We start from the raw sequence: 22,151 nt of genomic DNA, 5'->3' as shown, positions 1-22,151 counted from the left end.
CGCGGGAAACTGCAAAATCAGCATATTAGGGCCACCTGTCAACTACTTTCCGAACTAGATTAAGAAGTTTTGAATTTAGTTCCAATTCCCGCCACCACGGACTTTTTCCCCTAATCTAAAATGATTTGGTAGGATAAAATATCCAATGCTTCCGTTCAAAGGATGAATATTTTTTCACTTATGCATGAGATAACTTGTATATTTTTTATTAATTATATTTTTAAGTAAATTATATATTTTCTTACGATTATTTTTCCAATAGACCACAGTTACATTCTATATACGTGTTATTCATTCATCCCAGCACTATCTCTACTCCTACTCCTAACTTCATTTTATCAAAAAAACAATAAGTGCAGAAAATTTTTGGAAAAGCTTTTGATCTCGTCTGTGAGATAATGTCGCGCGAAATTGAGTCGCAGACATCATCTATGCTCCGTGTTAATTCGAGTTACTTCCACTTGGCGCTATTTCCGATCTTTCAGCTTCTTTTCTGTCTACGAGTCGGCTGTACTATTGCTTTTAAATGAGCAATTGCCTTTTTTGAAGTGTTCCTCGCGTGGTTTACGTGTCGTAGATACTGATTTGGTGATTATGGGTGGTGAAGAACGATTAGGAGTGACCACTGGTCAACCAAGCCTTTATAAACAAGATCTCTCAAAGCTAGTGAGTAATATTCATGCCGATATGCCTACATAATTTGACAAGGTTTCGTCACACTTCGCATAACCTTAATTCTCGTTGCTGGCATATCGTACTGCTTTTCGTCCGCCATGAATTGAATGAAAATTCTTCCGAGTATGCGTGAAAGAAAGCGATATCATATTCTTACAGTGTCCTCTGTTTGAAGGTTTTCTTTGATTATTGCACCTTTTGTTTCATGATAATTTGTCAATGACATCTGGTTTTGGTGCCCAGCGGTTTCGTTACATTAACAATTCTTCGTATATTTCTATTTATTGTTGAGTTATTCTGTAGCACTTGTCATGTTAATTTATAGATATCTGTCACTTGTGCAACATTGTTTTGTTTTCCGTAAAGATGGGACTTAAGTGTAGCAAGTACATTTTTTGTTATTACAATGCTCTTTTGTGAAAAATTAATGTGTGTTGTATCTTTAATATATGCATAAATATTCTTTGTGTTTTAATGAAATACAAAGTATTAAAACTTCTTGATAAATTTTCATTATAATTATAATATTTATAACTGAGATCAGAGATATAAAATTCGTATTATTTTACTTTTTATCTTATGTTTAGTAACTTATATTAAATCCAAAATAATACCAAAATTGAATAAAAAATAATTATTAGTATTTTTTTTGGTTTTCATCTATCCAATATCTCTATAAATTTTGTTAATAGTAAGTTTATAAATAATGAAATAAGAAAGTATGTTAACAATGAACATAAAGAAAACACTGTAGTTATTTCTGTTTTATACCAATTTAAATTTATAAAACTGTTTTATTATTCAGGATGTAAGTAAATTAACTGCATTATCACCAGAAGTCATCAGTAGACAAGCTACAATTAATATTGGTAATTACAATACATTTTACTTTAAGAATCATTTGATGCGTAATATATAACCATGTATATACACACAGCATACAATCACAGATTATAATTAAATCCTTGTACAGGTACCATTGGCCATGTAGCACATGGAAAATCCACAATTGTAAAAGCTATATCAGGAGTACAAACTGTTCGTTTTAAAAATGAATTAGAAAGGAACATTACCATTAAACTGGGTAAGTAATGTCAAACATTTTTATTATCCAGAAACAACATTATCTTCTGTCTGAGGTTTGCATGTATTTAAGGAATCAAACTATTATAATATTTTGCATGCAATGCCAACAAAAAATTTCATTCCATAACATGTGTCTTATGTACTATGTCATTTGATGTTTCCTATAACTTGACAGTGTATGAATGATGCCAAATGATATTCTATATTGATGATTCATTTTTTATATCCATTGTAGACAATTGATTAATCATTAAATTACCATTTAACATAAATAAACTTAAAATACAACTATGATCAACTAAATGAAAAATATTGCAATAATCTGATTGAACAAATGTATAAGACACACATTTAATTTTTTGCTTATGGAACTTTAGAAAATGTGTTAAGTGACTGTATCAACACATAGTCCTTTTCCTTTACTTTTTATTCTTACAAGTACATATTAAATGAAAACAGAAATAATTATATCTACATATAATAACACTAAAAAAAATGCATAAGCAGTTATATCGAGCACTATGTATTGTGTATCCACCAGTCTATCATGTTTCTACAAAATTAGAACAATAATTAATCAAATGGGATTTAAATTATAAAACAGGTGGTATATTTCTCTATTATAGAATATAAGTATACACGTTGTCCTAGAAAAAGATGATTTCGCTAACCTTTTACTTGACGTTTTTCACATTGTTGCGTGCACCGTGCACTAGATGCCTATTTAATTTACCTGGGGTGGTAAATTAAACATGGGACTGTGCACGCCGTTGTGAAACAATGCGCAACACTATGAATTTTTTTCTGCGTCATTTTTCACAGTAGAATATACGGGTAGGAAAGCAGCACAAAAAGAATTCATTATACATACTTGTAAAGTGCGTTGCTCAGAAGAAGGCGTCCGCAGGGTATACGAGTTCGATTGGTTATTGGTCACTCGCGTTGTTTCTATTGGCCAGCGCGATGAAATCGACCAATCAGAGCACATACTAACCGAGAGAGCAAGTGCCCCCCTTGCACCTGTGCCGTCTCGGAGGACTTTTTCTGAGCAACGTACTTCACATGTCTACTGGTGACTGTACAGTTGAATCTAGCGCCCACTGCAATCACGATCACTTGAGCATCATGTAGCGCAAATGATATTTGTTGTGAGAGAGTTAGCCGTGGAAGTTAAGTGATGTAAAAAGTATCCTATCAGCATAATATTTTAAACGCATCTTGAATCAGATAACTTGGATCAGAAGTTTTGTTCGCTATTTTTTTGAGCACAGTCCTATCAATTCGCTGTAAATGTGGTCAACTCATCTGTTTATCTAATAACATTGCTATTCATCACAATAATGCAAGTTGTTATAATTTTTATATTATTAAATATGTATTTTCGTCGATAAAACATTTCTTTTGTGTTATTTAACCTTATTATAACGCTTTTAGAGGAGAAATTTTTTAGAGCAACTTGTACAATTTCACTAGAAAAGTCTAGTAATTTCGATGCAGGTGCGGCAGGGTTGACAACCGTGGTATGTTCGTTAGTTATTGCACTGTCATGTAGATGACCTTCGTTTCGTTAAAATTGACGCCATCTTACAAAATATTCGTATTTCCGGATCGCGCGTACCAACGACCTTTTACATTTTTTCTAGCTGCTGTAGAATCATGGTTACTCGATACACTATGTAACCATTTCAAACCAGTATTTTATTTCTTTAATTTAAGGTAAGAATAACAATATGATTTCGTTGATCTTCCAAAAATTCCTAGTTCATAATTTCGTGTGTTTAGGACGTTGTTGCGAAACAACAAGTATTCTAAACATAATTATATTGACACTAATTTTTATCTGCATATGGCATATCGAAACGCGTCTATTAATGCTACACAGAAATTGTTTTTCAAATCAAGTCAAATTTATTTCGAGTGTATATTGATGACGTGTGAACGTAATAATATTGTTTGCAAATTCATTATTTAATAAAAGCGTAATTTTTTATTTGAAGTGTTCAGTGTATGAGTGTTTTTTGTTAACAATAAATAATTCAATCAATACATACATTGCACATAATTCAAGTTGAAGATGTACAAATTTGTATGGACTATTGATTAAAGCATGCCTTAATAAATGTTTTTATAACTAAAGTTTTTGAAGAAGTATACTAAAACAACAAAGGTTTCTTAAATAACTAATTATGAATGTAAGTATGATTTTATTTAATTATAAGACATACACAGAGGTAAGTATAATTACACATGGTACAAAATTCATAAATTTAATATAATTTTTTCTTAATTTATATATACTACGAATTTATCATCGCAGAAATTCTTTTTTGTGACACAGTTACTGTGTATAATGTGTAAAGTACTTGTATTGTATGTGTATTTGAAAACAATAAAACACATACTTCTTTCATCTTATGACTATATTTTATTCATTGAAATCCTTGCATAATAGAAAAACAATCTGTAATGTAAATAGGACATTTCTGTCACCTGAAAAACGTGTACATTGTATGGATTGTTTGGCATTTAATACAGTGGTAGTATTTGAAACATTTATCTAGAAGAGAGTAATTAGTAAATAATGGTAATAATAGGACATAAAAAAGTTATTAAGGTGTGCTTTAGTCAGTTGGCATGTATGTAGCTCCACAAATGTTAATGTATAGAGTGAGTCATTCAAATTAATCCTTGTGAATAGTTTTAAAATTGTTGATAATCTTGAAAAATGTTTTAGGTAAAAGTTGGTTTTGTGGAGGGAAACAATTTCATGGAAGTAGTTTGTTGTAGGTCTGTTGAAATAAGGAACATATGAACATCGAATTTATATTGTTAAATGGAATTTTATATTATTTAATGCATTACTCGCAATATTAAAATAAAAATATATCCTGAACTAATTTTTATAGGCAATAATAGCTTCATACTTTTTTTTATAGGGAATGATGAATTCAACAATTAGTGCATTAAAAAATATATGATTCCGTTTACAAAAACAGATTTGACCTTCATATGTCTCCATAACTCTATGCATCCACCTACAAAAAACTACTTATCAAATTATTTAGCCCTGAAAACCATTCAACTTTTATTGGAAACATTTTTCAGTATCATCAATGGCTTTGAAGATATTCTGCGAAGAAAGTATTAAATCGCTCACTCTGTATGATAAAATGAAAACAACTGTCTTATGAGTTGACAAGGAATCAGTCTTTTGTACGTGCACTTTCTTTGCACAAAAGTCCCACGAATGGCATAAATTATGTCTTGTAACAGCACCAACTTCACAATTCATTTAATAAACAAATGAGAAGAGCGAAGAGGATTTAAGCAATTTTTGGAATGCAAGGTCGTACGCTAATACTAAAAAAGATGGGAAGCACAATTATACAAGTTAAATGAAACAGAAAAATATGACTGGAGAGAATGACATCCTTTAAATGTTTGGCATTACAGACGCTCGTGCAGAGGAGGATACCAGTGAGGATCAGGAAGATACTATTGGCAACACAAATGAAATGTTCTCTACACGTGAAAAAAGACCAGCCTCTCCAGGGAATATTGAGCCATCTGCTAAACAAGTGAAGTACGAACAACAGTTCAATTCGTCTGCAACAGACAATAGTGCAGATTGTAAAGCTGACAAATGCTCAAGTAGCAGTAATGAGAATAGTGAAGAAGCCAAATGTTTATACAGCAATAATGCACTGTTTACTCAGGACATTGAAGAACAGATTGTGAATGAAAATTATGTCAAAAGGAGCTCACGATGTTCCGAAAGTGAAGACCAAACTGGGGTAGATAATACAAGACTGAATAAATTAAGTAATAATAATAATGTTAGTGCCAATGATAATGATAGTGATACTAAAAACATACAAATAAAGTACAACTTAGAAAATATTAAATTAAAGGAATTGAAAGTCATATTAAAAGACATGAAGTATGACAAGAATAATGGAATAAAAGTATCACATCCAAGAAACGATTTATGGGAGGTAGAAGAAATTCTTGGGAAGAAGGAATTAGACGACCAGTCGCTTTATTTAATTAAATGGAAAAATTGGGATAGCGATTACAATACCTGGGAGCCAGTCTCGAATTTAGTTAATTGCCCGGAAATGTTAGAGGATTTTGAGGCAAACAGATTGAAATTGCTTAATCGCTTCCAGAGGGTGGTAAACTTCCATCCGAACAAACAGGATATCGAACAATTTATAAAAAAACTTATATATAAAGGCAAAACGTTACAGTCCATTACGGTTCAACATGATGTATTTTATCGTGCTATAAAAAATTTCATGAAATCGAAGCGCAATAGAAGTTCAAAAACCGAATTCATAAAAGACGGCATTTTTTGTATGTTGATTGGCGATTTAAGAAAAAAGCAGTTGGCATCATTATCGCTTTGGGAAAATGAGATGAATTCTGTCTCTAATGGCAGACCGTTAATAAAGGTGGAGAATGTAATAGACTTGGAAGAAGCGCCTCCAGACTTCTATTATATAGACGATTATCTACCAGGACTCGGAGTGATAATACCTAATGATCCCCCTATTGGATGTGAATGTCACACGTGTAATTCCAAAACAACATGCTGTTTCGGTCAGTACGGCGGATATTGTCCCTACACCTCCACATACAAAATACGAGTTCCACCCGGTACACCGATATACGAATGCAACAAACGATGCAAATGTGATATGAACTGCATAAATCGAGTAGTACAACGTGGCACGAAGATGAAATTTTGCATTTTTAGAACTGCCAATGGAAGAGGCTGGGGTGTAAAGACCTTACAATCAATTAGAAAAGGGTCTTTCGTTACGCAATACGTAGGTGAAGTGATCACAAGCGAAGAGGCTGAAAAACGTGGCAAAGAATATGATGCTGCTGGTAGAACGTATCTGTTTGACCTTGATTATAATGAGACCGAAGATCAGTGTCCTTATACGGTCGATGCTGCTGTATACGGCAACGTCTCCCACTTTATTAACCATTCTTGCGATCCGAACTTAGCGGTATATGCCGTTTGGATCGATTGTCTTGATCCAAACCTTCCCAAGCTCGCCTTGTTCGCGACAAGGGACATTAAGATGAATGAAGAAATCACATTCGATTACACCTGCCAGACGTCCAGGAATGGTGAAACTTCTATAAGACAGGATGCATCTGTGAAGAATGATCTAAATACAAGTATTACCAAGGAATTTCAAGAGGAATTTCAGATACGACCAGAAACACCTGAATCTGATACATCGAATAGCAAAATCTTGTGCAAATGTGGTGCTCGAAGTTGCAGACAATACTTGTTTTGATCTTATGCAAAATTTATGGACACTACAAATAATATTAGATAGAATCGTACGGATTATTGACTTTAGTTTCAATTGTTCTTACCAACTCGTTAGGATCTTGAATAGAGTTGCAGGATTAACAAAATTTTTACTTATTAGTAAATCATGACGTTTTCTTTAAATTATGTTGGAATATTAAATTATATGTATTTTTGTTGCGTAACGAAACAGCGAAGTCACGCATAAGCCCACTTGTCATCGCGATAACTGTATCGCAAACTGGACGTTTATCGTGTATTCATTCACTTAATACAAAGTAACATACTTTTTGTTAAATGCGCATAACTTGAGCGTGACTCTGTACCAGGGCTGGTCAGTTCATTGTCTGCACAAACATTTTTTGGCATATAAATAACATTAGTGAATAGCCGACTACGGACACGAAAATATCACCTATTCGAGAAATGGTTTCACGATGGCAAAGATCATACTACAGTAAATCCTCGATGAGTGTTCAAAGGCTCCTTGGCACTGACAAGGAGTGGTCCCCATGTGTAACGCTATCATTTTAATGAAATTTAGCATAGTGGTAAAGCTTGGAATTCTGAAGTCAATGGTATTTGTTTTAGCTGCATAGGGCCATCAGTTTATGTAATATTTAATGTTCACTGCCGAGGAGCCTTCGAACACTTGTCTAGGATTTACTGCATCCTTACTCGTTACTTACCTAGCACAGGCCCAATCCATACCTGGCTTCCTTCGTTGCCCTATGCTTGGCCGATAGGCAACGATAGACGCCCCTGCTCGACATTGTCCAGTTGCCTAATTCTGTTCTATACATTATAATAATGTTCAGATAAAGAAGATCAGTGTTTTATATACAAGAAGAGATACGTAATCATCCGTTACTGAGAGAGAGAAAACTTATTTCTGTTAAATGAATTGAGTGTTGCTGTTAAACTATCACAACACAAGCAATTACAGTTGCGGCTGCAGTGATGCACATAATTGATTCAATGTTTCATCTGAATATGTACATTTTTATTTTTAAATAACAATAGTGAATTATAAATAAAACTTTTTTTTTTGTTCAGACGCATTTCTTTTTTACTTTCATCACTGTTTCAATAACGCATTTACTCATAGTTGAAATTTCTATGTTCTTATTCGATATTTACACAACTGTGATTTTTCTTGAAACATTTGATTCATTGTGTGAGTTGCTGTACATACTTGTATTATACTATTATCAGTAGTTATAGGTGGTATTATGAATTGCAAGTTTCTAAAGTTTTCTGTTATGTATTTGTTCGTCAGCATCGATAATTATTTCCTTTTTTCTCTTTGTAGAGAATTTATTTCTCTTACGTTTTACTTGCTCGTTGTAAAATATGTACAGTGAACATGCTTTAATTTGCGAGATGATTTTATACTATTATATTCCATCTCATTTGTATTAATGTTTCTGTGAAACTATAATACTATTTTGCAAGTAGCAGCATTTAAATTTTTTTTTTAGTTTAGTTACGAAATTGTATTAGATTGATGACATGCGGGTAGGTGTTGCTGCACACTTCAAATATGGTCCAATGCAGATTGTTTAAAACATAACAATCAGTCTGGGTAAAACATTTAACAATTTACGCTCACAGTGTGAGTACTTACATTATGGGATAGCATTAAGTGCATGTATAAACATTAAAAATTTATTTCGATAAAATCGAAATCAATCAGTGACTTCTGCTAACAAATTGAAATGAGACTAGTTATTATACAATTTGACTACTTGTACAATGTATATTTTGACCGAAAATTTTTAAAGTATTTAAAGTTACAAAAATATGTATAAGAAATGTTTGATGTTTACTTTGTACACATACAATTCATTCACAAATAAATGTAAATTATTATTAAATTGGTAAATTAGTCATTGATATTGTTTTACTTCTATGTGATTATTTCCTGAACAAAATTATTCTTTCGTTGAGCTTTAGTGGTCATATTATAATAAAGTGTCTAAATTTATATTTTCATATATTCGTATTCACTTTTCTTGCTTTAAAGGGACTAAGTCCAGGCCTCTTCATGAAACAGGAAGAAAACAATTTTCAGTTGAAACTAACACAATGAATTCCTTTTTAATTGATTCATTTCAGGCTACGCTAATGCAAAGATTTACAAGTGCAACAATGAAAAGTGTCCCAGACCAGGATGCTACATATCTGGCGGATCGAGCAAAGATGATACGTTTCCTTGCTTGCGTCCAGTTTGCACTGGACGGTTTGAGCTTGTACGCCATGTGTCCTTTGTTGATTGTCCAGGACACGACATTCTTATGGCAACTATGCTGAACGGTGCAGCTGTCATGGACGCAGCTTTACTTTTAATCGGTATGTAATTTTCATAAAATTTTAATCTATTGCGATAATCGTATTTCATTCGGTGTTGACCCTTTCATTACGGCTGAGTGTTCCCCCCAGTACGCTGATGCCGTTGATAGATTTAAAAACATGAATATATTATACATCAATAATGATGAATATCTAAACATCAGATACATCCCACACTAGGAACGAAATGGTTAATAACCGTTTAAACAACATAAATAATAATCAATGAAAAAAAAACGAAATAAACATGTTCATTTGCAGCTGGCAACGAGTCGTGTCCACAGCCCCAAACATCTGAGCATTTGGCCGCTATCGAAATTATGAAACTGAAACACATTGTAATTTTGCAAAACAAGATAGACTTGGTGAAAGAAGCCCAAGCAAAGGAGCAATACGAACAGATCTTGAAATTTGTGCAAGGTATTTAGAACGTCACAAAAATGTTCAAATGCTCGTTCCATTTCAGTTGAAGGAGTGCAATAAACAATTTGTATCGTTGTTCAGGTACGGTAGCCGAAGGTGCGCCAGTAATTCCAATATCCGCGCAATTAAAATACAATATCGAAGTCTTGTGCGAGTACATCACGAAGAAGATTCCAGTACCTTTGCGAGATTTCTCCTCAGAGCCGAGATTAATTGTAATTCGGTCATTCGATGTGAATAAGCCCGGTTGTGAAGTGGACGATCTGAAGGGAGGTGTAGCCGGAGGAAGTATTTTAAGAGGAGTATTAAAAGTATGAATGGTTACCTCGCCATTAATTTTGTACCCGTTTCCATTTCATATGTACCCTCGCGAGTAGCAAACTCTGCTCCCGCTAGGGGAAAAAGTGGCGTAAGACTAAGGCCATCCCCACCACTTGGTAAATGTAATTCAGGTACTGAAATAAATGTTAAAATAAATGTTAATTTGGCATAAATTTCAAAAACTTTCGAAATCAAGTGGTAGGAAGCCTTTTTTGAAGAACTAACCCCCTACCAGGAGCCGAGTTTTTGCATGTCAGTGTACATATAACTAGACTGGTTCATTCTTTCGTAGGTGGACATGGAAATTGAAGTACGGCCAGGATTAGTGTCAAAGGACAGCGATGGAAAATTCACCTGTCGACCCATATTTTCACGGATAGTGTCGTTATTCGCTGAACAAAATGAACTTCAATTCGCTGTTCCAGGCGGTCTGATTGGTAAGCTATCTTCTCATGTATTATGACACTTGCGTTTCGAATATGAACTTTACCTAAGGGCGTATTCAGTGAAGGAAATGATACGCATAGTAGCGTTTGTACAATAAATTTCAAGGTGTCGGAACGAAAATTGAACCTACATTGTGTCGAGCGGATCGTTTAGTGGGCCAGATTTTGGGAGTTGTTGGGGCGCTACCAAAAATATTTATTGAACTCGAAGTATCGTATTATCTGCTTAAACGATTATTAGGAGTCAGAACAGAAGGCGACAAGAAAGCTGCAAGGGTAAGATCATTACACGTTGCACGTAATTTGTATTTCATGTTTTATCAGAATTGTGACATAATCCGGGTCAAACACCATAGGTACCTAAATTATCAAGAAACGAGGTGCTGTTGGTAAATATTGGGTCCCTAAGTACCGGAGGTCGCGTGATAGCCACTCGTGCTGATTTGGCAAAAATCAGTTTGACCAATCCCGTGTGTACAGAAATCGAAGAAAAAATTGCATTGTCCCGTCGTATCGAGAAGCATTGGCGATTGATCGGTTGGGGTCAGATTTATGGCGGGCAAACAATAGAACCGGTTATAGATCAAAAATAATTCCACGAATATTGTGAAAAATCTCGAAATACAATAAGAAAAAAAATAAAAGAATTTCTATAACGTGAAATGATGCTTGAAACGTTTATAATAAAGTTCGAAATACACAATATTTGTGTAATATCTGATGCATTATTCCTAAAATTCCTATCCTGTATCAAACAATTAATTTAGTAATTCTGCCGATATCGTTTATTGCATAATTCTTAAATATTAGGTAGTTTAACTTTTTTTTGTTATATAAACATATTCATGTCAACATAAAACAGGCGACCATAATGTGTCGAAAATTCATAAATTGAATTGATACATAATCAGTTGATACGAAATTGTAGTTCAGTGAAACAGTCTCACAAATATAATACATTTAAATAATTAGATGGAATGGACCTAATAAATGCACTTAAATATTTTATTTTAGTTATGTTAAATTATTGGGTATAGATACAAATCCCGGTTGAATGTATGAAATTGTCATTGAGACACAGGCTATGATTATCTGTGAATGGTTCGCATCTTGTACCAAACGATGCAATTCAATTGGTTGTAAAAATGGATCATCTTGCCTGAAATAAAACGGAAAACATTGAAATTCACATAATCGGAATGTAGTTTGTTAATATACAAAATTTCAATTACTTTATTACAACTATTCGGTAGAGCGGAGGACCAGGATTTGCTTTTCTATAATTTTGTATATTAGAATAAACATTGTAGGATATTCTGTGTCTATTCTTCTTCCTTCTTACAGTCTTCTCGGGTGCAGTCTTAATTATTTTAAGCTTACTAAAAACTTCCTCGAGAGTATTTACACTCTTTGATCCAATCAGTGGGCTTCTCAATCGTCCAACTACTTGTATTTCATCGCATTCTTCATCTTTGCGCGTATCTTCGTCGTCGATAGTAATCGTTTTTTCGTCACGCCATTTAGCTTTTAATTCTGACCAGGAAGATGCTCCTGACAGTACTTTAAATGCTGACTGACTGAATTCATTATTACGATTCGGGACGTTCGAATGTTTGTAATGATTGAATGACGAATGACGTGGCCAGTACCTTTGGCGAGGCTCCGGTTGGGATACGGTTCTAGCAACGCTGCAATGATACGACATATTTTCTATAATTTTATGGTCATACAATTTTCGTAGGGGCATAAAGTTCTGTTGAAAATTATCATACAACTGATTTCGGGTAAGAAAACTTCTGGTCATGTTGTTGCTCGTATTTGGTATTGAGAAATTATTCATCTGCACCGACATGAATCTGTTCTGAAAAGCTGCACCATGATTTCCAAGAGCTACAAATACATTTTGAAATATGGTGTTCCTTTGGTGCCAAAATGAATTCTGGCTGTACGGAAACGGCATTCTATTACCGTACATATAATTAGAATTAAAGTTTGCATACTGTCTGCCTTCCATAGAGTAATAATTCTGCTGCATAAAGACATTCTGTATATTTGTTCCTAAATTGTGATTCAGTGTAGCAACATGCGTACTCCTGATATTATGACTCATTGACGCGTTATTGTAACCAATGGTATTCCTATTTGTATTATTATTTAAATTTTCTCCGTTTCCATCAGATTCTGTTGTTCTGTTATCTATTTCCTGTGAATTTTTTAATTTTCCATTTTCGTAATGATATACATTTTTATAGGGCTTTATGCTATGCGGTATGTAACCTCTTGAAATTTTCACTGTAACAATGGGTTTAGATGCAGTATTTGGAATTAAGTTTAAGAGATCCATACGCGACTTTGGCTTCGGTACTTCTTCAATTTCATCGTCGGAGAGTTCTATGACCTAATCGAAGAATTTACACGTTAAGTTAGCATTGATTTATCAATATTAAAAATTTGTTGATCGTACGTATTACATATTTTACCTCTTGCTTTGATCTTTTATTTTGTAATTCTTCTCTGACTGGCGAAGATGCTTTGTGTTTTCTTGAGATGTGCTCAAAACGTGTAGTACTAGAATCAAGCACTGAGACATCAGGAGTCGGTAACAAAGCTTTATCAATTCTTTTAGGTAACAACTTGACATTCCGTTGTATACGCGCTGACCGCCAATCAGCAGCTGAAGTATTTCCTTTTGTACAATTATTTTTAGAATCTGTAACAATTTTAATATTACCTAGTAAAGTTTCCTCTGATATTATTTCCACCTTGGAATTTCGCTTCTTTTTATCATGATTTGTATTTTCTGTTTGCACATCAGTGTCTAACAATGCACAATCTTCCATTTCATTTTTCACAATTTCAATATTTTCTACTCTAGAAACAAGATCATTTACAACTTTATGTACATCATCTGGTATATCTTGAAGTTCAGTTACCTCCTGATGAATTTCTATGGAATTATTAGTATCTATATGAATATTCTGCTGATCGCTGACAGAGTTTCTATTCTCTATATTTGTACAAGTACTAGACTGTTTCCAAAGACCATTTTCAGGTTCAACGATAACCTTACGCTTGGTATTGCTGCTTTCATCATTCTTTATGTTTTTGTCCAAGTCATAAATAAAACGCTGTATACGATAACCGTAACGTACTAAATGACTGTAAACTCTGTATTCTTCTATTGTGCACTCAACATTATCGATTAAAAGTTCATAAGCTTGCTGAATGGACAATGGTACATCATTCCAAGTAAGTTCCAAACAGTTCTAAAACAGAATAGTGTCTTACTTTTTTCCATACCATGTTAAATAACGATCCAATTTTTGCTATACTAATAACATACAGTTTCTAGAAGAAACAGTGCTTCTTCTGGCAATAAATATAGGACACAATTTTTTTCCAGGCCAAAATTACCCCAATCTACACCAGTGAACTTTTTTACTCTAGCTCTTTTCTGCAGAGGTAACCATTCAGCACTTGCCAATTGAGAAATACGATCTACTCTTTCTACAGCTATTAAATTTTTATGGGACTTAATGCCCTTTTCAATTTGCATATTTTGTAACCAAGAATTGTCAGGCTCAAATTGCTTCATTCCAATCTTTGGAAGAGTTTCAGCAGATCTTTCGTATTCATTCCAAGCTTTGTACTTAAGACCTTTATTTTGCAATAGTTCTTCTGCCCTGCAAAACATTAAATCTTGAAATATTTTTGAGCTACCCAATATTTTGAATACCTCCAATATCCATTAGAATATAATAAATCATTATATACATGACAAACTCACGTTAATGCATTTGTTGGTAATTTTTTCTTTTCTTCTGTCATTTTCTTGCTATTGTTTTATTACAGCTTTACACAATTTTATTAATCAGTCATCTACTTTATGAATAGAATGCGGCATAGTCCCATTCCCTGTGTCATCAAGAATGTATTAAACCCTTTCCAGAAATTTGCAAATTTTTATAATTAATTATTACCTTAAATAATTAATTTCTAAACATTTACTGTGTTGTTTACATGAGTATGCTCATCTAACATTGTTATGATAACTATATCCACATTTTCTAATTAAATTGTATGAGGTATGTCTTACAATTTCAAGTACATCGGCAGGAAATAATAAATAGAATGTAATTTAACAATTGTACGAAACATTCAAATCATTTGCCTCCTGCATATATTAATATATCAATGAACTATACAGTCTGATACAGTCACATGTATGATGTATATGCGTACATTCTTAACTTAAAATATATTTGACATAAAACTATTGTTTCATTGCAGGGCATGCTGCATGGTTACAATTATACACGTATATATTAACACACAGTATGTTTTATACATACAAAAAGTTGTATGTATAATAGTTAATTTTAGAATCACATCACGATAAATCTTTTTCTGGGGTTTAACACCATTTAACACCATTTAACACTCACTAGTACCAGCTAGTACTCTTTACGTTACATGTGTGGTACAACGTTATGAGCCGCTCAAAAAATTAAATAGCAACCTGTATTATGTGTTTATGTATTCACACTGAGAAAGATAATCTATTCATATCATAGCATGAATCGAATTTTTACAAATTTTATGTTATCATTGAAATTTAGTAAAATGTTCTGCTATTATTGTTCAAAAATATCTCCATGTAACGGTCGCTGCACTTAACTCACACGTAAGACGTTTTATGAAACCAGCATTAAGTTTAGTTGGCCAGTCCATTAGAGAAAGGTATCTTCTCTATAGACCAAAGATTCATGCTAGAATCCTTTTAGCGCTTTCTGTTTTTTTTTGTTTTCGTGCAAAGTGAATATGTCAAAGACCGTGGCGGTGTGCAGTTAGTGTTGAGTTGATGGCAATTACAATTGCGAATTACTGCCACGGGTATTGATAAATCGTTATGAATTATTAATAACCAGGTGGTCATAGTTGGATTCACGACATGGCATCTCGCAGGTGAGGCACGTTTTTGTACTTGCATAAAAAATATGTAATTATCATAATTCACGGACGTTCCGATGAACAGGCCTACTTATTTATCAGTGTAGCCGCGGATTAGTTAAAGCTCACTCAGAGGTAACGTATGCGCACTTAAATCGTTTAACAACGCTGAATTTTTAATGTTCAAAAATGGATCGAACAATTCCAATTTATGTAGATGTCTTCCATAGATATTTCCGGGCATGGAATTTACACTCCTCGTTTAATTAACTCTGCAAACTTCACAAGATGGAATGTAAATGTTAATTTATTTCTGTGGAACTTCTAATTGTATTACACAGTGAATTATCATTTTGTACTTTCGAAAACACAGTACATTATTATCATAATCGTCATTGTTTTAGTTTCATTATTTCTGTTTTCATGAGCAAATTGAATATATTGTAGCCAATAATTTAAGTAAGAGTATTCTTCACTATCTTGAAATACTTATATTTTCTATCTTGTCCATAGCATTTTAAATTGCATTTCCAATGCCTTACCTTTTTAGATAAGAAAAAATGACTTGAGTTATTTGTATGCTGTTACTTGAATCAACAATATCTATAGAACAGTGTTTATATTATATAATTAATTCTTTACTACAGCTTTCTAAAATGATAATGGTAATAACATAACATTTGTTACAGATGGTTTCATCCCAATATTTCGGGTTTAGAAGCAGAACGTTTATTAATGGAACGAGGTTATGATAGTTCATTTCTAGCACGTCCAAGCTCATCCAACCCTGGTGATTTTACATTATCTGTGAGGTAAATGCATAATATATCGTGTAAATTATCTTCTTGAATAACTGTAAACATTCTTGTAAAAGTATTAAATCACAAGAAGAGGCTATTAACTGTTTCATGTTAATTTTAATGAACAGTGGTAAAATGTTTCTCAAAAGTAATAACACTGCATATCTTTTTTTGGTATTCTCAGACGGAATGGTGAAGTGACTCATATTAAAATACAAAATACAGGAGATTTCTATGATCTTTATGGTGGTGAAAAGTTTGCGACGCTGTCTGAACTTGTGCAATTTTATATGGAAAACGGAGGGCAATTGCGTGAAAAAAACGGCGAAATTATTGAACTAAAATATCCTCTGAACTGTGCGGATCCAACAACCGAAAGGTATTCATTTATCCGAAACAACATGTGCAGCTATCGTTTCAGGATAATCATAATAATAAGTTCTGTCATGCATCGGAACATTTTTTTCTTGTGACTGTTACTTCAAATTGCACGCATATAGCATGGTATGTGTTAATAGTAAAATATGGGTAAAGGTGGTTCCATGGCCATTTATCAGCTAAAGAGGCAGAACGTTTAATGCTGGAGCGAGGTAAAAATGGATCGTTTCTGGTTCGTGAATCCCAAAGTAAACCTGGCGACTTTGTATTATCCGTGCGCACAGACGATCGTGTTACACATGTTATAATACGATCTCAGGTTAATTACATTTTCTATTTTATGTCACTTATATCACCTTTAATATACATCTTTCAATATAATTGTAAATTGCAATTCGAACATACAATATTTCGGTATTGAAAAGTAACAAATGTTATAGGACAATAAATATGATGTTGGAGGAGGTGATAAGTTTGATAGTCTAAGTGATCTGATAGAACATTACAAACGTAATCCAATGGTCGAAACAAGTGGAAGTGTTGTCCATTTGAGGTAGGAACTATACAAACATGTTAAATCGCGTACATGTATATAACAAGATGCACATTTGTCTATATGCGTATTTGTTCTATATATTTATATGTATGTTTTTCTATATATATATATGTATATATATTTGTCTCCTGTTTATCAAGGCAACCTTTTAACGCTACTCGTATAAATGCTAGTGGCATTGAAAGCAGAGTGAGGCAATTGCATAAAGAAAATGGCTGTTCGAACGGGTGGTTATGTTGGAACGGAGCTATCGTTAGCAACGAAGCTGGAGCAGGGCGTGGTAAAGGAAAAGCTGGTTTCTGGGAAGAATTTGAGTCACTGCAACAATTAGAATGTCGTCACTTGTTTTCCCGGAAAGAAGGTTTACGCCCGGAGAATCGCGCGAAGAACCGATACAAAAATATCTTACCATGTAAGATATTCTCTAATGTTTCTGTTATCCTTTAATCATCGATATGCATAAACGTTAAAAATAATGATTTTGTAGTTGATCATACGAGAGTGCGCTTAAAAGACGTCGATCCAAATATTCCTGGAGCCGACTACATTAATGCTAATTATATTAAGGTAAATCTGTCCGCATTATTTAACCGTTCGAGTGTCACGTATATCTGTAGGAATGCAGTCGAGAATTGTCAAACAGTAAATTAGTTCCAAGGCCACTTTTCGACCCGGAAAGTGTGCAACACGGATCGTGCTGTCTGACACTCAAACGGTTAATATTTATCTGACACGTACACACGTGTCAGAAACCTGTTCATGCGCAAATATTTTTAGAACGAAGAAACAGACGGACAGCCTAGCGTAATTAGCACTACTGGAGATGCTGGTGCATTTAATAAATGTTACATCGCGACTCAAGGTTGCCTGCCGAATACGATACCAGACTTCTGGCAGATGGTATATCAAGAAAATACAAGAGTAATAGTGATGACCACCAAAGAAATGGAAAGGGGAAAAGTATGTTGCTCGAATAAGTGAACATCGGAATTGTATTATAATGCTATATACATGTACTTTTTAGAATAAATGTGCTCGTTATTGGCCGGAAGAAGGTGAATTTACAAAGTATGGCGCTGAATGGGAAGTACGTGCCTTGTCTCGCACTTCAACGGCAGACTATACATTGCGGGAATTTCTGTTACATGGGAACAAACCATGTTTCGCAGAGTCTAGAAGGATTTACCATTACCATTTTCAAGTAATTAATTGTCACTTTTAATGCGGTAAAGGACAATATTGTTGGCTTCGCTAACGAAAAAATATTGTTAAGACTAATGTTTCAAATTTGGATGCTACTTATTTTAGTAAAACTAATCCTGTTAGCTGCTTCTTCCGCAAAGTTCGACAATGTGTATTGAGTAATACGAGTAGTGATAATAACTCTCTTGGTTTAGAGGCGTTTACAATGTTGCTCTTCATTGTAATAGGTTGTTCAGTTCTGTAAAGTTAAGTGAACTGTGTTAATTATGTTAATTTTATAGGCATGGCCAGATCACGGCGTTCCATCAGATCCTGGATGCGTATTAAACTTTCTTCACGACGTTAACGCGAGACAAGAATCAATTGCTGCGTCTCTTACTTCAAATGGTCAAAACGTACCTAGTATAGGACCAATTCTTGTACACTGTAGTGCAGGAATTGGTAGAACTGGAACATTTATTGTTATCGATATGATCCTCGATCAAATCAAACGGCATGGTAATTTAAACTTCACTCACGCTACACTACTTTTTTCCGCGCTTTTTTATGGTTTTTTTCTTGGTGTCAATCACAAACTTGGAAAATCGTTCTCGTTTATGGAGACTGCAGCTAAATGTGCTTTCTGTGTACGATATAATTTTATGAAGAATTGTAGACATTTTTTGTAATCCGTGATATGCATTCCATTTCCAGGCTTGGATTGTGAAATCGATATTCAAAGAACAATTCAAAGAGTACGTTCACAAAGATCAGGAATGGTTCAAACAGAAGCACAGTATAAGTTTGTTTATCTCGCTGTATTACATTATATTGAAACTGTATCACAACGGATGCAGGCAGAGCAGGTAATTACACGAGAATTATTTTGTGTATATTACATAGTTATCAGAAATCTTTACTCATCTATTTATCCTTTAATTTGCCGTTATTGTTACAGAAGTCTCTTCACTTAGGCAGAGAGTATACTAATATTCGTTATAAAAGTGAAACAAACGCTACTACAAATATGGGCGATATATCTGTCCCTACGTGTACTACAACAACCCTTTCAGCTTCAGCACATTTCACATTACCTACTCCTGTCAGTAGTTTGAGGCCAAAGTAATTACCATTAATGTCGGCCAATCAATGAGATCTTTGAAAAGCAGAAAAGAGGCTTTGTTACTCTCACCACACGTGGTTTTAAAAGCTTGGATATTATTTCTTATCTATATATGCAGTGCACAGTTTTAATTATAAAGCTGTGAACATTGCTCGCTGCATGTTCATAAAGACGTAAAAACAAAATAGTATACATAAAATGAAAGATTATAATTCCAACATTTTATAGTTAAATACTTAGAGTAATTAGAAACGTTTTAAAATTGAAAATTGTATTATAGAAAAATGAAGGATATTTTTATGGCAATTTAATTGCAGTTCTATTCCAGAACATTTGAACACAAAGTCTCAATAACAATTATTATTTCAAATATACTACAAATGTAACTGCTTTTATGCCGGTAGTTTGCTATCTGTATTACATCAAATAGTAAGTAGATAAAAAACTTATCTGAATACAGATGATCGTTCTTCATGCTTATTTATAGAGAACAATAGTAGAAAAGCTTCTTTGACAGGTTAAATGTTTTCCCAAATATGCAACGAATTTCCGGAAGGTTTCTTAGGTTTCGGGTGTAATATTATATATTGTGCCTCAAAATATGTGTCGATATTTGTTTCCCTTTTATTGTGATCATATAACTGTACAAATTTTTCTAGTAATATTTAGGTCTGACTTTTGTGTAGAGCTTTTCTTCGAATGTTTACCCAGGATTGTAAAACATTTATCAATCGTAAATTTTAACATGCTAAAGGCAGAACACGCAAAGATGAAATACGTATAATTTCACACGTTGTTAGATATATACAAACGACATTTGTATTGCAATTAATATTTGTTATTTTTTAAAATAATTGTACTTAATTATAACGTTACTATTATTATTGAAGTTCATTGCATCAAGTGTAAACAAAAATATTATACTAAATGTCAGTATCAAAATTATCACATTTGAACTGATACTCGGATTTAAACAGATATAATGTCTTAATCTTTTTCAATCATTCTCATGTAAAGTATTTTATAATTTCACGTGTTGTGAATATTTTTATTAGATTCATCCATAAAGTTAAGTAAGCCTATGTAGGAATTACAATTCTTGCTATTATAAACTTATATGATATTTGCGTTTTGTACGTGACTTTTCAATTTTCTACAAATCCATATTAAACGAATAGCATTAACATTTTTTTTTTATATATTTTTTGATATTGTTAATTTTATAAGACTTCACCCACGCATTTAACAAATTCATACACAATCAAGAACTTTATTCATAAAGTATGCATCTGAGTGGGTCCTGCCTTGTAAATTAAGTCGTGAGGTCTATACTTTTTAAAATATTTTATAACTTTATTACGAAACCAAAACAAAAATTGCTTTATTAATTGTAAAATATATTTCTAAAATTATTAAACTAATTTTGAAATTCATACTGATTTTTTACATGATCTTACAAAATGAATTTAAAAGTTTTTAAGTACTATTTACAAAAGTTTCACTAATAAGAGTGAAGTTCTTGTTTATTTGTGTAATATATCAGAATCTCAAGTCTTTTCTTTACATGTTTATAAATATTGACGCGGTAAATACTTTTTGACATTGACGTTAAGCGTAAGTTAATAATACTGAATTTATTATCAGCTGTCTTTTGATTCAACATAACTTGCATTTGGGTGGAATGCTACATTTTATTAGTTGTTATTGTTGCATTTTGTTATAATTGAAAACACAATGTGATAACAACTGTGACATGAAAAGTTTTATTATGAAATTCTACATTTGTATTGCCATGTGTCATGTTTCAAATACTATAATGTATCAAATGTAAGAGATTTATATGATCAAATGTAGATAGTTTATGAATTCTTATCATTAATAATACACACATAAGTATATATAGAGAATACAATAAAAATTTATAATAATTTATTGTTTGTCTCGAATAATATTTGACTTCTATATAAAAGACAAAATGCATTTATGCACAAATCTGTCTTAATAAATATGTTTTGTTACAGTTTAGAAATTAAATTAACATTTTTAACTATAATGACAAATACTTCACTATAAAAATGATGTAATAATAAAGTAATGTGGAGAAATAGATAACAATGCGATTTTAATTATATTTGAAGAAGACTATTACGTTCGGGTGGTACAACAAAAAAATAAGTGGAAAATATGGAATAAAAAATTTTCATTTGAGACTTCGTTTCCGAGAAAATCAATTGTAAATCTGATGGTTACGCGTGCAATTGAATAGGTTTTGACCGTCTTGACCAGCGCGTCTGTTCATTGCATTCCATTTCTACTTACTACCATACGTATTACGTATATATACATGCGTTTCACATTAATTTTCATATAAATGGAAAATCTAAGATAAAATTAAACATTTTGACCAAAAATAATTCATTTATTTAAAATGATTTCGCTAGAATTGTAATAAATTTGTTGCGTACAGTTGGCAACTTCAGTTTATATCATGTCAAAAAATAGGTGGTTGGTGGTTTCATCGCGATTA

At 32.9% G+C, this 22,151-nt stretch overlaps 3 protein-coding genes across 5 annotated transcripts; 2 read left to right on the top strand and 1 right to left on the bottom strand.

Annotated features, from left to right (window-relative positions):
- The first annotated feature begins 540 nt into the window (after positions 1–540).
- On the top strand, positions 541–11,274 carry LOC107188356 (eukaryotic translation initiation factor 2 subunit 3-like). Of its 2 annotated transcripts, XM_015576632.1 has the most exons (9): positions 553–666; positions 1,481–1,544; positions 1,649–1,759; positions 9,212–9,445; positions 9,707–9,865; positions 9,950–10,179; positions 10,482–10,626; positions 10,742–10,911; positions 10,992–11,274. In XM_015576632.1, exons 1-9 carry the CDS (start codon positions 595–597, stop codon positions 11,226–11,228), a joined length of 1,422 nt encoding a protein of 473 aa, XP_015432118.1. In that variant the 5' UTR covers positions 553–594; the 3' UTR covers positions 11,229–11,274. The 2 variants fall into 2 exon arrangements, with proteins under 2 accessions (XP_015432117.1, XP_015432118.1); XM_015576631.1 differs by lacking the exons at positions 9,212–9,445; positions 9,707–9,865; positions 9,950–10,179; ... (1 more) ...; positions 10,742–10,911; positions 10,992–11,274 and adding an exon at positions 5,215–7,076 and having other exon boundaries at positions 541–666.
- A 375-nt stretch (positions 11,275–11,649) lies between these two features.
- LOC107188463 (putative uncharacterized protein DDB_G0282133) lies at positions 11,650–14,463 on the bottom strand. Its single transcript, XM_015576756.1, has 5 exons — positions 14,423–14,463; positions 13,979–14,318; positions 13,116–13,901; positions 11,868–13,033; positions 11,650–11,794 (listed from the first exon to the last, which is right to left on the bottom strand). Exons 1-5 carry the CDS (start codon positions 14,461–14,463, stop codon positions 11,650–11,652), a joined length of 2,478 nt encoding a protein of 825 aa, XP_015432242.1.
- A 993-nt stretch (positions 14,464–15,456) lies between these two features.
- On the top strand, positions 15,457–19,687 carry LOC107188367 (tyrosine-protein phosphatase corkscrew). 2 transcript variants are annotated; one of them, XM_015576642.1, is made up of 12 exons: positions 15,457–15,600; positions 16,275–16,397; positions 16,570–16,764; positions 16,920–17,082; positions 17,204–17,316; positions 17,460–17,731; positions 17,807–17,886; positions 18,097–18,279; positions 18,344–18,520; positions 18,804–19,020; positions 19,216–19,367; positions 19,460–19,687. In XM_015576642.1, the coding sequence occupies exons 1-12, from the start codon at positions 15,587–15,589 to the stop codon at positions 19,625–19,627; spliced, it is 1,857 nt and encodes a 618-aa protein (XP_015432128.1). In that variant the 5' UTR covers positions 15,457–15,586; the 3' UTR covers positions 19,628–19,687. The 2 variants fall into 2 exon arrangements, with proteins under 2 accessions (XP_015432128.1, XP_015432129.1); XM_015576643.1 differs by lacking the exon at positions 15,457–15,600 and adding an exon at positions 15,694–15,720.
- Positions 19,688–22,151: the final 2,464 nt, after the last annotated feature.

The sequence above is a fragment of the Dufourea novaeangliae genome, unplaced genomic scaffold (genome assembly GCF_001272555.1).
Source record: "Dufourea novaeangliae isolate 0120121106 unplaced genomic scaffold, ASM127255v1 scaffold124, whole genome shotgun sequence".
Taxonomy (NCBI): domain Eukaryota; kingdom Metazoa; phylum Arthropoda; class Insecta; order Hymenoptera; family Halictidae; genus Dufourea; species Dufourea novaeangliae.
This window is presented reverse-complemented; position numbering and strand designations above follow the sequence as displayed.